Consider the following 17,859-nt stretch of genomic DNA (forward strand, 5'->3'; position numbering starts at 1 on the left):
CAAATAACGGCTGTGTATCTACATGCACAGGCACTGAGAAAAAGGCAGAGCATAAATCCACCACGGTAAAATGTGTGGCTGTGGATGGAATACATGTCAATATGCTGGGGACATCCGGAACCAGAGGTGGCAAAGGGATAATGACTGCATTAATTTGTCTTAAGTCTTGTGTAAAACGCCATACGCCAGGTTTGTTAGGCTTTGGCACAGGATTGACAGGAGTATTATATGGAGATACTGTAGGCTTTATCACTCCTGTAGTCAGTAAATCTCCTATGATGACATCTAGGGCTGAGGCTTTTTCGACAGAAATGGGATACTGCTTGACATATACCGGCGTGTTGTTTTTTAGCTGTGCGTGATAAGGTATACAGTCAATAAATCCTACATCATTCTCACCTTTAGACCACAATGTCATATTCTGGTATTCAGCTGGCAACGTAAGTGCAGAAATAGTACAGTGGATAGGATAGGTTAGATCTATGTGACGACATGGTGTAGTTATGTCATAACCTATGTCTGAGTTATGTGACAAGACCACTGTTTGGCCTTCACTTGTGTGAGCAGTTATCATGTTGTTGAACAGTGTGAGAGAAACAAAAGTGTGGCTCCCAGATATGGGATTACCTGGCAGTGGTTTTTGAACACGTCTTTGGCACAGTGTGTGTCGTGGAATACCAGACAAAAAGGTGTTGAGTTCATTCTCTGCTGAGCCGTCCAGCTGACACAGAGGCTGTTCCTTCTCCATGGTACATAAGGCAGAGAAAACATAGCTGTTATCAGTATCAGCAAACATTTCACCTTTTGTGTTAAATGAAATACACAAATTCATTTTTGCCATTAAATCTCTGCCTAATAAATTCACAGGCGAGTTTGGAATAATTACAAATGGATGATATGTGATTTCATCTGGTTTAGAGCCCCAACGTGTCTTTAGAGAATGAGTTTTAGGGCATTGCACTACAGTTCCATTAATTCCCATAGTGTTGATGCACACAGAGGACACAGGCCCATTATAGAATTTCCCAGACAGTGAACTTTTAGTGGCTCCACTATCCACTAAAAATGGGTATTTCTTACCATCTATTTCTACTTGTAGCATGGGCAAATGTTCTGTGTTAGGGGACAGCTGCAGATGCAGCATCGTGTGTAGTGCTTCACACTGTTGTCCCTCATCCTCACCTGGGCCTCCCTAGTAGCGACCCAGCCGGGGATTATCAGGTGATGGGAAAAGATCATGGTGAGAATTGTAACGCACCCTTTCCCATTCTGATTCATGCTCTGGGTGTCTGCGGTTACTGGAAAACTGAGCTAAATTTGCACCTCTAGCTTGTCTGCCTTGTGGGTTATAATGTGGGTTGTAAGGCTGCGGCCTAGATGTGGGGCCATTATTGCATGCTTCTTGTGGTTGCCAGTTACCTTGACTGGAAGAGCTCTGCTGACGCCTAGTGGCGGGAACTTGTACTGCGTTCTGTGGTTGAGGCGTGTGTGCCCTGTTGGTGGCTGCAAAGCGACAGTCTCTGGACCAGTGTCCTACCCTTCCACAATAAAAACAAACATCTCTATTCTTACCATTCCGTCCTCTGAAACTTCCTTGCTGTGCTGGAGCGGGTGGTCCTGCATACATTAATTTCTCACTTTCCTCTGAGCCTTGAACATCAAAATTCAACATCATCTTAACACTGTTAGCTTTTGTGATAGTAGGAAAAAGGTCTGCACTGGCCTTCAGTTGTACAAGCTTTAAGAAAGCATCTTTACTCAATTCGTAGAGATTATTAGTAGCTGTCACTTTTAGCAACTGAGAGCATTCGGGGTGGATATTGTTCAAAAAGGTGGTGATGAAAATCTGATCATTACCATACTCTGGCATGCATGCCTCATCAGTCCAACAGTGCATAAAGCGTTTTATGAATACTAGGATAGATTCATCAGGCTTCTGTTTACACATAGTTACTGCATTTAAGTCAATTTTGTCTCTGGACATTGTGAGCAGGAATTTCTTTAGATTCTTAAAGAAATCGGCGACTTTGTCATTATTTACCCACAAAAACTCTGCAGTTGTGGATGCTTTATCATGCTTTGGGTCTAATTCACCTATCTCTTCTATGAGTTGTGACTCGGTTACTCCAGGAATGCATTGACACAATATGTACCTGTAATCCGGACCACCCAAATGGTGATATCTGGTACTTCTCTGTAGTGCAGAGACAAAGGCTGTAGGATTTTTAAGAGGATTGGGAAGCTCTTTAATAGTTGTCACTAATTCTGAGATTTTAGGGGGCTGAATACAACACTGATCTCCTATTATCATAAAGGGGTAGGCGTCATTGACGTCACTAGATTTTGGGTCTGTTTGTTTACTACCGCGAGTGTTGGCGTGAGGACCTTTGTCATTCCGGCTTTGTTTTTCCTTTTTTTCTTTTAGATAAGTCTTTATTAAAGTTCGGGTAACAGGTATTTCTTTAGCTACCTCTAAACCTCTAGCTACGATATCGTGGCGTTTCATGTGGGTGTCTATTGTGGACACTGCCTGATGCAAAAGTTTTTCTTCATAGACGTCTAAATTGTTTTTCATAAGTTCCTCACATTCTTCTTTCAAAAGTTTTTCTCTCTTTCTATGTTCTGCTAATTCTTCCTCGCGGCGTATATATTGTTTTTCCTGATCTTGTTCAATTAGGTGGCTGAGACCCGTTGCATGTGATTCAGGTTTTGTGTCACTGTCTTTTAAGCTGGTTGGATCAAAGCGCTGACGTTGTTTGCATGCGGCTGCTGCAGCAACTATTAATTCGGTCTCATCTTCGTAAGGCGGTGGGGCTGTGGGCTGAATGGCTGAGCATGCAAGACTATCTTTTCCCGCGGTAGATTTATTTTCTATGCTGGAGCCTGCACTAGTTTTATTTGATGTAAAAGTATCTACACCTGGTTCCGGTCCCTTTTTCCATAGTGGTAACATTTGATGCATCACGTCGCGGCATTCTATCATATATTTTCTACAGGACTTTTTAAGCAGACTACTTTTCTTATCACAAATGATATTCAACATTTCTACTGACCTGTTTTCTGGCGATAATCGTTCGGGATAAGGCTCCGGAAATAAATTAGAATGCATTGAACTTATAGTCCGTAAGTTGTAAACAAAGTCAGTCACATAAGCACTCCCGCATGTTCTGGATACGTAATCATGGAAGTCTTCGCCGATTCGTGGACGTGGGTTACACGTAACCGGAAATGGGAGTCGTACTGAGCTGTTGTTTGAGGCTTTAAATTTAATTTTTGTTGGTTTTACAGGTAATTTTGATTTTTTATCGGACTTGTCTGTGGTTTTTGAATTATTCTGACCCATGTTCAGTGATTTCCAGAGGGGTTTACACGCTTGAAGGATTTATGTTAGTATTTTCGCTGCGGCACAGCTGAGGTTACTTTAAATTTATTGCTAGCAATTTTTTGTTTGTGTGAGCAACTCTCACTTAGCGAGCAACTTCTCGCTTAAACAACAGGCAACTTCCTGTGTCTTTCTGCTTTTAATTTACTGCTTTTAACCCTTGTATGGTAATCGGGTCTGTGAGACCCGTTTTCAGTTTTCTTTCGTTTTTTTTTTTTTTTTTTTTAACAAAATTAAATTTAATTATTTACTAGCTTTCTGTGAGTGAGCAACTTCTCACTTTTTAACGTACGTTTCAAGATAACAGGCAACTCCCTGTGTCACTCTTTGGTGAGCAACTTCTCACTTAACGAGAAGTATTTAAGACAACAGGCAACTTTCTGTGTCACTTTTCTAAGTGAGCAACTTCTCACTTTTTAGCGTACGTTTAATTAAACAATTAATTATTATTATTTTTTAAACAAAATTAAAATATTCAAGACAACAGGCAACTTCCTGTGTCCACCAACACCACACAAGGGTTAATTTACTTTATTCGGGGACTGAGGAAGTCAGTCAGTGTATCTCTCTGGATCACTAAGTGAAACTTCGTCAGCATATCCCGTTTTTTTATGGATTCGGGGACTGAGGAAGTCAGTCAGTGTATCTCTCTGGATCACTAAGTGAAACTTCGTCAGCATATCCCGTTTCTTTATGGATCGATCACTGAGAGAGGTATAATAGGTCTTTATATAAATATGAAAGACGCATATTTACCTTCTGTCAGGAATCCCACTTCTGACACCAAAATTGAAGGAAATTGCCTTCCCGGGTTTCCTCCGTGGCGTGAGCGATAAGCAGAGTTTGTCCTTTCCTTATAAGACTCCTAATTATTCAAAGTAACACTCAGGTATGCCGTTCAGCGGGGTTAGTTACGATATCGGGAGCAGCTAGGAGAACAAAGTGATACAGAAACTGTTCAGATTGCTTTCCCAGAATCAACTCAAAGGTTTATTTGATACACAGCAGTTTATATAGAGAAAAAAAAGGTTCGTGTGTCAGCTTTCCCAGTTCAAACCGGTACAGACTAAATAAGGAAACGTCTTCCTGCCTTCTGAGCAAAGTATCCCTTGTGTAGTTTATCAGTTCAGCTATAATTTATGATCATCCCAGCAAAATACACTCCTAGACATAAAATACAGAGTTCTTTCATTAGTGAATTCTGAAACAAACCACCTAGCCTTTAACGAGCCTTTTCCAGGAGATAAAGAAAAAAGGGAGGATGGGAGTAAGGAAGTGGTCTCATCTCTGTGGTGTTTTCGACCTTGGGGTACCAGCTCGTGAGTCCTACACATTGATTCTTGGGTCACAGAGAAAGAGAAAAACAACTAGTAGATCGGCCTTATTGAGTAACAGTTTTCCTGTATAAAACAATATCCTGTAAATGCTTACCGTGGTATCAAAATATCATAACAATGGCCTTCATATATTTATGTATATGTATATATGTGTTTTTGTTTTTTTTTTTCGTTTGATTTCTTATTCAACCTTTTCAAGATGTTGTTGCACAAATGTTGTCTCCCAACGAGAGATTGTAATATGTGCATAAATTTAATTAAAGTATTAAAAAAAAAAAAAAAAAAAAAAAAAAAAAAAAGATCCGTACCGGAAACCCGATCGGTACCCCGCATGCGCGAAAGGTGTCTACTTCCGGTCGAAGCATTTTACGATAGTTACATGTCAGAGTATCTGTTAAGATGTTAAGAATAACAAGTATCTCTTAAAATGTTTCCGATAATGAAACATTTAATATAATGTAGACAAAAACAAAAACAAAAAAAAGATAGTGACAGATCGGAACTCCCGATCCTTACTGCGCATGTGCAAAGTCGGGCCGTACAAATCGGGTCTACCCGATCCGTACCGCGCATGTGCAGGGGTTTTCTTCTTCTTCTATTCGTTTAATGGCAGTTTACTCCCCAGTGTAAGAGGATACCGCCACCTGGTGACTGAGCGAATGAACCCTATTGTAAACTGAATTAGCGTCATTACAAACGTGTGTTGAATTTGATTTAGTGATAGTCGAATGTGTTTATGCTTGTCTGTTTGGAGAGGATTGTTGGAATAGTTATGATGATGTCCGCTATCACTGTCAATTGCCAGTAAACACTTCATCTGGCTGCTGAATCTTCACGTGACATATTACAAAGTCTGTATTATTAACTCTGTCATTAGGCACCATTCTTCTTATTTTATGGCGCTGTTGTTCAATCGGGGGACGCTCTCTGTTGAGGAGAAAAGCAAAAATTTGTTGCGGATACAGATTATCCATTGTTTAAATGTCCTGGTAGTCAAAAAGGAGGCAGAGCTGTTGAGAAATGCTAAGAGCTAACTGGGCGCTAACCGTGTCATTCAAATATATTGAATGTCGCAATGTTGGCAAAGAGAGGAAGTGACGTAAGATTTGCGCATGCGGGGTACCGATCGGGTTTCCGGTACGGATCGGGTAGCGACAGACTTGTCAATACCCGATCCCTACCGGAAACCCGAATTTTCAGAAATGTGAAATATTCTGAAACCTCTTTGTCAACATCATCATCCGAAGCCTCTCTCTCTTCCAAAACCAATTGGATGGCCCTCGCAGCAGATAATCTTTTGCCATCTTGATCAGTTGTGATAAAGAACCACACTGGCAAAGTCTTATTTATAGTATTATGCCGCTAATTTGCAGGTGGGACAGGGTATGAGAGAATAAAATTTGGATCCGAGGCCGAGGGCACCCCACCCCCGAAGTGGCCCGAGCGAGCCCCAGGCTCCAGGCCCCGATAAGCAGCCACCAAGGAGTGAGCCGATGTGTACCTGGACGCCCATCCCCGGACACAAAGAACCACCAACGCACCGATGTCTGAGGGCGTCTGCCACTGGCAGGGGAAGTGGTGGGGGGAGATAGGCCTCCATACCTTGGAGGGCCTGAGATGTCCCCAGAGAGGTGGCGTCTGCTCTCATATGCAATTACTTAACACTCACCCAACGTGGAGACAGACATAAAGAGACACTGTACACACAATCACACTCCCCAAGCGTACTCCATACCCCAGGTCTAGGCACCCAGACCCAGGTGGTGTTACCCTTTTCCCTGGGGTGGGGAGAAGCAGACCGCCCCAACTCCGCAGCAGCAGGGAGGCCCCACATTCCAGACCCCAGTCGGACGGCCAACTCCTCCTCCTAGCACCCCCGCTCGAGCAGGCCGCAGAGAACGGGGGTGTGAGAAGACTCCAAACCTCCCTCCACCCGCTCATATGTAGTGTAGTGTTGGTGTATGTGTGTTCTAAGGTGCATTTAAAACCCAGGAGGGCATGGAGCTACCTGCCAGAGAGCAGCAGGTAAGCGCATAGCCCCTCCTGATAGCCCTCAATGTCTACGTGTATTTAAAATTGAGAGGTGGGCAACGGTGCCAGGGGTGAGGTGTACACCCTGATGGTAATTTGGAGTCCGTGTAGCGTGCCCACCCCCAAGATCCTATATGAATGTGAATGTCTAAGTTGTGAGATAAAATTGAGGCACAGGCAGCCAGAAGGGGACAGAGGGGGGGGATGCCTCCCCTGCACCCTGGTGATACCCCAAGGCCCTGCATGTGTGGGTGATTGTGGTGGAGCGGGAAGAGGGAGGCAGCTGGAGGTGGGGAGGGAAGGAAGGGAGGGGCAAGTGACCCCTCCCTGGGGCCAGCTCCCCCACTGACCCCAGTAGGCACCCCCATACTCTGCAACCCGCCAGGGAAAGGGGGCCCAGGCCCATCCGGACCGGGGCCCAGTACAGCAGCACCACCTGGCCCCACAGAGCCCGGGACAGCCCACCCGACCCCACCACACAGAAAAAAGCACCCACCCCGTCATCCAGTCATCTTCCAGACTACACGAGACAATAGACGCCCAGGCTGAGATCTTCCTCCACCTCTCCTGTATCTCCCCCGCCTGCAGAGTGAGTTCCTGAAGAGAGGAGAGCTCCTGCTCCTTCTGCATTTTTAAATAAAACATTTTCTTAGTAATCTATCTGAGACAATAACCAGGGCCAGACCGTTTCTGACACCTCCATCATTTTTATTGTGCAACAACATGATCTGATCTATGATCTGTGCCCCAGTTAATCTCATGCAGTGCTAATTCGAAAACTCACATATTTGGACAATCTTCTATAACAAAAACATACAAGTTTTCATTGAAGTAAACACACAGAGCATTTTTCCCCCATGCCCTGAGAGATTGCAGTAATAATCTGGTCCTGTTGAACCACAGCTGCCATCTGCTGAGAGAGCTTTGTATTTGTCCAGCTTATGACCACTGAAGAAGATTTATGGGATCCACCTGCCCGGTTTCTTCTTTGACCTGAGCCTGATGCTGCACTTTTCATCTTGCACATGCCGTCTTCCACCTCAAACACACACTAGTTAACATTTGTCTTTCTGTGGCAATGCTTGGGAAAAAAGCAAAAGGTTGGAGGTGGCGTGTCACAGCCACTGCTGGTTAGGGGTGACAGAAATAGTGTGCTTGATAATTCACTATATGCGAGTCTTTTCAGACACCAGGTGCTGTAAAAAAGCATTTGTGTTTTTAGAAAACCCAACATGAACCCCTACCATCTTTAGAGTTCTGTGAAATGTGTGCCTGTTCGGGCCAAGACAAAACTACTTTCCTGATGTTTAAGATGAACAGGTGGTCACCAAGTCTTTACAGTCACAGGGCGCATGCGCACGCGCACGCGCACGCAGCGACCGGCAGTGAGTGAGAGCTTGGCATCCTAAGTTTGGCATCCTAAGTTTTTAAGTTTTTACCATTTCTTTTCGGTTCTATTGCTGGCATGTGTTTTGGTTGAAAGAAGTGACAGTTTTCTTACAAAGTGACACACGCTCCACAACAGTGAGAACGTCATGGATTCTTTCTTCTTCATTGTGGTTGGATTTCTACTGTGCTGGCTTGTTTCCAATGAGGTGGGTGAGGCCGTGAGTCAGCTGAGGATTGTTTACTCCCGCGACGAACTGTTACAACTTAACTTACCGTATGATGGTAAGGACCTCACCTCATGTATGTATGAAATCTCAAGGAGGGGGAGTATGCTTGTATGTGAACAAACGTTACTGTAGCGCTGTGACTGTTAGAGAGTGTATTTGTACACCAGATGTTGAACTTTTATCCGTGTCACTGCGCCCTTTTTATCTCCCTCGTGAGTTTCCACAACTTTTTATTACCGTAGTTTACATTCACCCGAAGGCTCACCCCGCCTCCACTTGCAGCATCATTTCAGACGTAGTGCAGAAGCTGCAGGCGCTTTCTCCTGATGCACCAAACTTTATAATGGGGGACTTTAACCATGTCTCCCTTAAATCAACTTTGGGCAATCTGTATCAATATGTATCCTATACCAGACGGGATAAAATGTTGGACCTTTGTTACGGATCGGTGAAGAATGCTTATAAATCCCTCCCGCTTCCTCCTCTGGGATCTTCTGACCATAACTGTGTGCATCTTCTGCCCATCTATAAAACTGTCTTAAAACGAGAGAAGACAAAGACTAAGGATTTTGACATATGGTCAGAAGAATCTGTGCTTACCTTGCAGGAGTGTTTTAAGTGTACAGATTGGGAAGTTTTTATTCAGTCTTGTGGAGAAGATCTCGACGCTTTGGTGGATGTTACTAGCTCTTATGCAGTATTTTGTAAAGACATGATTATACCCCGTAAGTCTACGCTAACAATAAGCCATGGGTCACTAAAAGCGTCAAATCCTGTTTAAGGAAAAAGAGACAGGCCTTTAAAGAGGGGGCTGTTGCCGATTTTCAGACAGCCACCAAGGAAATGAAAATCGAGATCTTGAAAGCAAAACAGAGCTACAAAAACCTTCTTGAAAGCAAATTTGCTGCAAAAAATTTTGGGTCTGCCTGGACTTGTATGAAAACCATAGCAGGGTTTCAAAATCCCCAGAGCAGTAGTCAGGTCATTTTAGATGGTTTTAATTAAGACAGAGATTTTGCAAATGCTTTAAACATGTTTTATGCTCGTTTTAGTTCTTCTGATTTTAGCGAGGATATTTTGGAACTGAAACAGAAACTGAGAGATACTCAGCACTTTATCATTGAACTCAGCGATGTTAAAAAGGCCTTTCATACAGTCAATGTGAACAAGAGCCAGGGTCCTGATAATATTAGTGGCCGCCTAATTAAATCTTGTGCTGATGAACTCAGTCCTATATTTCAGGTTATTTTTAACAAATCCTTGCAAACACAACATGTGCCCTCTCTTTGGAAAGAAGCAGTCGTGGTTCCTGTCCCTAAATCTAGTCGTCCAAAAATTCTAAACGACTTCAGGTCTGTTGCCCTCACTTCAGTTGTAATGAAAGTCTTTGAAAAAATCATCAGAAATGTGATTATGAAAGAGACTGAACATCAGCTGGATCCAATGCAGTTTGCATATAGGCCCAACAGAGGAGTGGAGGACGCACTTTTGACTTTACTAAATCTAATTCTTAAACATGTAGAGAGTAAAGGGACTTTTGCAAGACTTCTTTTCATTGATTTTTCTTTGGATTTTAATACAATACAGCCCCATATTTTAATTAAAAGACTTTTAGAACAGTTTGAAATCAGGAAAAACCTGGTGGGCTGGATTTTAGATTTTTTAACTGACAGGTCACAAAGAGTGAGAATAAATGGGGTTCTGTCTGACCCAGTGTTCTCCTCCACAGGTTCTCCTCAAGGGTGCGCCCTATCGCCCTTATTATTCACTCTCTATACAAATATGTGTCAGAGCAGACATGAAAACAGGGTCATTATTAAATATGCAGATGACTCTGTTATTGTCAGCTTACTGAAAGAGGGTGAAATTAACCACGGTCCAGTCATTGATGACTTTGTTCAGTGGTGTGAGGAGTCTTATCTCCAGCTGAACATATCTAAAACAAAAGATATGGTGATTGATTTTAGGAAACAACAAAATGGGCACGGAGTCACTTTAATTAAAGGTCAGAAAATAGAGCAAGTACAATCATATAAATATCTTGGGACCATAATAAATGAAAAACTGAACTTTGATCAAAATTGCAAATCAGTTTGTAAAAAGGGTCACCAGCACCTTTATTGCCTTAGGAAACTTGTTCATTTCCACATTGACCAAAAAATTTTAACTTTGTTTTATCGTTTTTTTATTGAGTCTGTTTTATCCTTTTGTTTGGTGGCATGGTTTGGTCAGACCTCTGTCACAGAGAAAAACTCTCTAAATCAGATAGTGAGATGGTCCAGTCGTCTGATAGGTGAGCCACAGTCTTGTTTAGCCTCCCTGTACTCTAAGCAGGTACAGAGGATGGCTTTATCAATCCTTAAAAATGGTTCCCATCTTCTAAGGGGTGAATTTCAGCTTCTTCCCTCAGGACAGAGGTTTCTATTTCCGAGATGCAGGACAAAGCGTTATAAAAATAGCTTTGTCCCCGTTGCTGTCACTGAATTAAATAAGAACTGTTTTTGATTCGAAATATTAAAATTACTATATATGTGCCACAGTGAGCTTTATATATTTACTAGGTATGTGTGTGTGTGTGTTTTTTTTTTTTTAAAGGGATGCCAAATGCTGTCATTTTTCTGTAAAGCAAATTTACCTTGTCTTTGGGTATAAATAAAGTTACCTAACCCTTGACCTTGACCTTATATAAGATGATGCGATCTGTACATACTTGAGCTTAATCCCGTGTGTCCCAGAGCTTTGAATCAGTCGACTTGATCAAGTGGAAATATGTAATGGGAAACTCCTGTAGGAGGCTTAATTCAGCATGTGGTTGACCGAAGCCTCCAGGGGAATAACTCTTAGTTTTCCTGGAGCACTGACTTGGATCCCCTTTAGCCTTCAGAGCTACTTTAATTCTACATGGCATAGATTCAACACGGTGCTGGAAACATTCCTTAGAGATTTTGGTCTAATGATATGAGAGCATCCTGCAGGTGCTGCAGATTTATATTCCCCACACAATTATAGCATCAGCAGGAGCCTGAGTAGCTGATATAAGGCAGGGTGGATCCACGCTTTCATGTTGTTTACACCAAATTCTGACCCTACCATCTGAATGTCGCAGCAAAAATCACAACTCATCAGATTAAGTCTTTTTCCTTCTCTTGTCCTGCTTTGGTTGTTTCCTGCTTCCTTGTTATTTGTTCATAGAATATGCACCCAGTGTGGTTTTCTGCTGCTGTAGCCCATCTGCTTCAAGGTTGGATGTGTCCATTCAGATGCGCTTCTGTATAATTTGGTTCTAAGGAGTTGTTTTACAAGTTACTTTGGCCTTCCTATCAGCTCCAAGCAGTACGGCCATGTATGAACATCTAAATGCATTGAGTGTCTGTCATGTGATCAGCTGATAAGATATTTGCATTAAGGACAAGTCAAACAAACATAATACATAATAAACTGGGTGTGAGTGTGCATGCACACATTAAAAGTGACACTACGGATTCTAAAATATGTGTTAAATACACTTAAATACACTAAGGGTAAAACTTCTCGACATTAGATTTATTTGGGTTTCAGTAAATTTCCGATACAAACAAGAATGGAAATTAAACTGTCTGAACTCTGCTCCAGTCTGCATGCCAAATATCCCCGAGCAAGATACTAACCCCAAGTTCCTCTGATTCATCCATCAGAGTACGAATCACTGTAACTGTTAGGGAGAAAGAACCTACGTAGAAAAATCACAGCAAAAAAGTGCTTGAACCAGTGAATGAGAGAAGTTGTGTAAAGTGCTTTGAGTGCTCAGGTAGGGTAGGAAAGCACTATAAAATAATCACTCTATTTACTTTAAAGTACCATCACTCGGCAGAAAATGGTAAAATAAGGCACATGAGCACTGAGCAAAACAAACATTTGTATTGCACAAGTTTACACATTTTTTTGACTTGCTTTATATCCCCATATTTCCCACAACAAATCTCTATTATGGACAAAATGTTTTCACAACATGACTCACATTTAATTTTGAATTTAATAAGTTAAGCAATTTAGACGTGAAGCTTCTACTGAAGTGACCCGATTCCACAAATACGTCAGACTTGATATAGAGGTAGCACTCTTACAATCCTCTGTCTACAAATAGGGCAATATTGCTGTGGCAGAGCCTGGTAGCAGGTGTGGCAGCAGCACACGTGTCCACAGTCCAACAGGACACAGTTACGGGGCTGACTGAGGCAAATAACACACATGGCCACGTCTTGAAGGTTGTCCTGGTCTGGTACATTAATTTGCAGTCTGTTAAATTCCCTTCTTTCCCGTTCCTGCTCCCTGAGATCCTTAAGGTGGCGGTAGTAGCGTAACCCGGCCCAGAAAATGATTGCTGCCCCTGCCAAAGCAGAAGTAATGGCCAACACTTTCCACCAAAAAGCAATGTCTTCATTCTCCCCTTGCAGGGTGTCGAAGTCCGCTGGGGTCAGGAAGTACTGTGAACCGTTAGAAGGGGGTCGGAGACTCAGAGTGCCATCTGTGTCCAGATTCAACTCGCCTACACCTGTAAGATTTGTCCCCACCTTGAAAAAAAAAGGTGTGGCACTTATCAATAAGAATATATTTTTAATATTAACAACAAATTGGGCTTTATGAAGTGAACACTAATTCATTCAAGTTTGAATAGAATGACTTACTTTGAGCATTTCCTCGATCTCCAGTTGACCTTTTGGCTTCTCCCCAGTAAAGTACTGTCCCATGAGGTCACCCAAACTGTGACTGACCTGGTGAAATTTCTCATATGTGACCTCCATGTCCAGCCCAGCGGCCTGTAAAGGCGACAAGACTCTGATTTCGGTATTATCCAGTCCCACTAATAAAAAGGGCACCGCCTCTACGTTTTCGTGCAAGAGTCGTTCATTATCTGTCCTGCAAAGGTAACGTGAGAAACAGTTTGCATATCTGATAATAAGTAGAAAAAGTTAGATGTACTGGAACTTCAGCTTGATCTGATGATGTTCTCACCATGTACGTAAAAATCCATTCCACAACAGCCTGTGTTCTTTCACCATGAATCTACGCAGCACACCAACATTTTCTATGTTGTGCCAACTAATGAGAGGCTTTCCAGCTGGTTTTACACCACCTAAAATGTATACAAGCACACATACAGTAACAGGGAATGAGAGGCAGGCCGGTATACAAGTTTTCAGATTAAAAAAATAAATAAATGTACTACTCCTTATCAAAAACAAATAAAAGACTGATTACCTTCAATGACGACATACTGTAGACACGCTCCTGGAGTAACTTTCAAGAGGTCCTTGAGTTTTTTATCTATGGGTAACCGTGGAGCATTCTGGAAACATGGAGCACACACATTAAATAAGACTGACTAATTAATAAGTCATGCATTTGCTTTCCCAGTGGTTTTATGTCTTTGGTGTGTGTTAATCAGCTGGCTGTAAATGGGTACTTTTCTGTGCAGTGCTAGCAATCACAGTGTTGCTATTAATTCTATAAATGACTGGTTGTAATAGTAAATCTTTCAAAAGAACCAGTTTAGTTTGAGAAAAAGAAAAGATATGTCCCTAAAAGATCCTCATGGATTTACATCAAGACAGATGCAAATGGCATGAGCTAAAAGAACAATCAGGATGTAATCAAGAAACACAGAAAGACTAAAAGTGCACAACATAAACAGCTAAAAACTGAATAAAAAGGATGACGGGTTTCAGAAGTACAGAATAAAACTTTACACGAAATGGTCATTCTTTAAATACAGTTGGGCAAAGTATTTAGTCAGCCACCGATTGTGCAAGTTCCCCCACTTAAAATGATGACAGAGGTCAGTAATTTGCACCAGAGGTACACTTCAACTGTGAGAGACAGAATGTGAAAAAAAAAATCCATGAATCCACATGGTAGGATTTGTAAAGAATTTATTCGTAAATCAGGGTGGAAAATAAGTATTTGGTCACCTCAAACAAGGAAAATCTCTGGCTCTCACAGACCTGTAACGTCTTCTGTAAGAAGCTTTTCTGTCCCCCACTCGTTACCTGTATGAATGGCACCTGTTTGAACTCATCATCTGTATAAAAGACACCTGTCCACAGCCTCAAACAGTCAGACTCCAAACTCCGCCATGGCCAAGACCAAAGAGCTTTCGAAGGACACCAGGAAAAGTATTGTAGACCTGCACCAGACTGGGAAGAGTGAATCTACAATAGGCAAGCAGCTTGGTGTGAAAAACCAACTGTGGGAGCAATCATCAGAAAATGGAAGACATACAAGACCACTGATAATCTCCCTCGATCTGGGGCTCCACGCAAGATCTCATCCCGTGGGGTCAAAATGATCATGAGAACGGTGAGCAAAGATCCCAGAACCACACGGGGGGACCTGGTGAATGACCTGCAGAGAGCTGGGACCAAAGTAACAAAGCTCACCATCAGTAACACACTACAACGGCAGGGAATCAAATCCCGCAGTGCCAGACGTGTTCCGCTGCTGAAGCCAGTGCATGTCCAGGCCCGTCTGAAGTTTGCCAGAGAGCACATGGATGATACAGCAGAGGATTGGGAGAATGTCATGTGGTCGGATGAAACCAAAGTAGAACTTTTTGGTATAAACTCAACTCGTCGTGTTTGGAGGAAGAAGAATACTGAGTTGCATCCCAAGAACACCATACCTACTGTGAAGCATGGGGGTGGAAACATCATGCTATGGGGCTGTTTTTCTGCCAAGGGGACAGGACGACTGATCCGTGTTAAGGACAGAATGAATGGGGCCATGTATCGTGAGATTTTGAGCCACAACCTCCTTCCATCAGTGAGAACTTTGAAGATGAAACGAGGCTGGGTCTTCCAACATGACAATGATCCAAAACACACCGCCCGGGCAACAAAGGAGTGGCTCCGTAAGAAGCATTTGAAGGTCCTGGAGTGGCCTAGCCAGTCTCCAGACCTCAACCCCATAGAAAATCTGTGGCGGGAGTTGAAAGTCCGTGTTGCTCGGCGACAGCCCCAAAACATCGCTGCTCTCGAGAAGATCTGCATGGAGGAATGGGTCAAAATACCAGCTACTGTGTGTGCAAACCTGGTAAAGACCTATAGTAAACGTTTGACCTCTGTTATTGCCAACAAAGGTTATGTTACAAAGTATTGAGTTGTATTTTTGTTATTGACCAAATACTTATTTTCCACCCTGATTTACGAATAAATTCTTTACAAATCCTACCATGTGGATTCATGGATTTTTTTTTTTTTCACATTCTGTCTCTCACAGTTGAAGTGTACCTCTGGTGCAAATTACTGACCTCTGTCATCATTTTAGGTGGGGGAACTTGCACAATCGGTGGCTGACTAAATACTTTGCCCAACTGTATCTTACACCTTCATCTGTGAAATGTCAGTTGCAGCCTGATCTTCTGATACAACACCCCCTTGCATCTGTCCATTGCCACTATTTCTTCTTGCACAAATGGAGCCAACACTTCCAAGTTTGATTTTTTTTTTCCTTCAAAATACTATTTCAGTTTTATTCTTGACATTTTGTTTTTATTCTCAGAATGTCAATTTTTTGCATTTTTGTCCAAATTCTCCATCTTAACTTTTTAGTGCAATATAGCCACAGATGTGCTCACTGTTCTCACCTACAGCTTTATAACAGCGATGCAAGTTTGTTTTTACAGTGTCTATTGCAATATGGTGAAGATAAACTAAATGTTACTGTGATATATGGCTCACCTTATACATTTAAACTACTCCAAATCCTGTTGTGTTATTTCTCTACCCAGATTAATTGTTCACATCTCTGAAAAAATTACTAACATCTGAGAAGGGACCTTAACTCTTCCATCAAAAACATATGAGCTGTAATCTCTAATGAGGGGTTTGAAGTAGAAGCTTCTTAGAGGTTTAGTCTTCCAATAAAGCTAATTACACAAAATTAACAACTCACGTTGAGTTTGTCTATTGTTGTTCGGCTCTTCTTATATAGGTAGAAGGAGAAGCCTGAGAGAGCAAGGCTCACTCCAAGACACGCTGCCTCTGAAATTGTCACGAAGAATCCTTCCATTGGCCCCGTGTCTCCTGTAACGGCTCCAAGAGCACCTGCACAAACACAAAAGAAGAAGAAGAAGAATCACCTGTCTGTAAACCCACAGCTGCGGGGCTCATGGCTATGTTGTGACATGCTTTGATGTGCCTACACGATGTGGCAGTGATTACTGGCTGATTTGAGGTACGTGTGGGACATAACAAAGGAACTGATAATATTGCCTCTCTAACTATGTACAGTGTTAATTATCTGCCATACATTTTGAACTGCAGCCTTTTGTGATAAAGAGGAACATTATTTTTCTTCTAATACAGACTCACCAGCATGTCTTTTGTTTTCACACTGCAAAATAAAAATATGGGATTAATGTTGATAAAAAGCTAGCAACAGGTAGTCTTCCTCGTTTTTCAGCTTCTCCCTTTAGGGGTTACCACAGCAGATTAGCTACCTCCCTAGATCCATATCTGTTACATGAGCCCTGTGCATGTCCTCCTTTACTACATCTGTGCATCTTTACTGTGTGCTTCCTCTACATATTTTTACATAGGACGAAGTGTGTTACATAAACCAGGCAATATACCACAACATTCATAGCCCAAGCTGGTTAGCAATGCCCATCCCAATGGCATACACAATCTATATCATACATACACACATTATAATACAAAAATCAAACACAACAAAATGCCACCACGCACAAACGAGGTTATGTTGAAATACCATAAGAAACAACAAATTATTAACAGCTGCATAACTGCTTCGATTGAATTTTAAAATGATGCCAATGAGACTGCTAAATTTCTCTCTGGTCTGATCAAAGGCACAGGACATATTTATTCCAACAATTTCTCTGTGAAATTTATTTCTGGAGTCCAGCAGCAAAAACATCAAGATGCAGCGTACAGCAAAGTGACTCAGGAGCTCAAAAATATAATAGAATATGACAGAAAAGACAAACCAGCTTATTAAGGTAAGAGTTAGAAAAAGTTGGAGAACAAATAAAAATGGGAAAAGCAAACAAACAAATGTGACTCCATAATATGAAGGAAAATGATTTTGGACACTTAGCTGTTCTTGATCACTCTGACATTAAAATCAAAACTTCAACAAGCTGCAGTCACACGTTATTTGATGGAAAGCTTGAATAAAATGTATTTCCATTGTCTGAAGTTTCATTTCTTTGCTGTGCCTTTTAAAACATGTTTACATGCTGTTATTCTCCTGATCGTTTTCCCTACAACAAAGTTAGCTGCTAGCCAGCTAACGTTGACATGGCTCCAGTGACCTCTAAAGATTTTTTTTAAACAGTCATATAAGAAACACTTAGAAGTTTATAAAACACATATATTTCAACAAGAATTAGAACTAATAATAAGTTTGTTTTTTATACCTGTAAAGGAAACGAAACCTTCCCAGTATTCACTCTGCAGCACCGTGTATCTGACGTGCGGTGACAGAGTTGTCA

The 17,859-nt window shown here is 41.9% G+C and overlaps 1 protein-coding gene across 2 annotated transcripts; it reads right to left on the reverse strand.

Moving 5' to 3' along the window:
- Positions 1–11,882: 11,882 nt before the first annotated feature.
- On the reverse strand, positions 11,883–17,854 carry mul2 (mitochondrial E3 ubiquitin protein ligase 2). Of its 2 annotated transcripts, XM_085438529.1 has the most exons (7): positions 17,785–17,854; positions 16,715–16,736; positions 16,296–16,447; positions 13,605–13,692; positions 13,359–13,479; positions 13,031–13,262; positions 11,883–12,916 (listed from the first exon to the last, which is right to left on the reverse strand). In XM_085438529.1, exons 3-7 carry the CDS (start codon positions 16,410–16,412, stop codon positions 12,440–12,442), a joined length of 1,035 nt encoding a protein of 344 aa, XP_085294655.1. In that variant the 5' UTR covers positions 16,413–16,447; positions 16,715–16,736; positions 17,785–17,854; the 3' UTR covers positions 11,883–12,439. The 2 variants fall into 2 exon arrangements, with proteins under 2 accessions (XP_085294655.1, XP_085294654.1); XM_085438528.1 differs by lacking the exon at positions 16,715–16,736.
- Between the last annotated feature and the right edge of the window lie 5 nt (positions 17,855–17,859).

The sequence above is a fragment of the Copadichromis virginalis genome, linkage group LG18 (assembly GCF_057382275.1).
Source record: "Copadichromis virginalis isolate Kocher_CV1m ecotype Utaka linkage group LG18, C_Virginalis_male_GT1.1, whole genome shotgun sequence".
Taxonomy (NCBI): Eukaryota; Metazoa; Chordata; class Actinopteri; order Cichliformes; family Cichlidae; genus Copadichromis; species Copadichromis virginalis.

Excerpts from the sequence above, each read along its gene's own strand:
- mul2 (XM_085438528.1), bottom strand. The coding sequence starts at position 16,412 with ATGGAAGGATTCTTCGTGACAATTTCAGAGGCAGCGTGTCTTGGAGTG. Across the intron at positions 13,480-13,604 it reads ACAGTATGTCGTCATTGAAG|GTGGTGTAAAACCAGCTGGA; the intron begins GTAATCAGTCTT and ends TATACATTTTAG. Across the intron at positions 13,263-13,358 it reads AATGGATTTTTACGTACATG|GACAGATAATGAACGACTCT; the intron begins GTGAGAACATCA and ends TTACCTTTGCAG.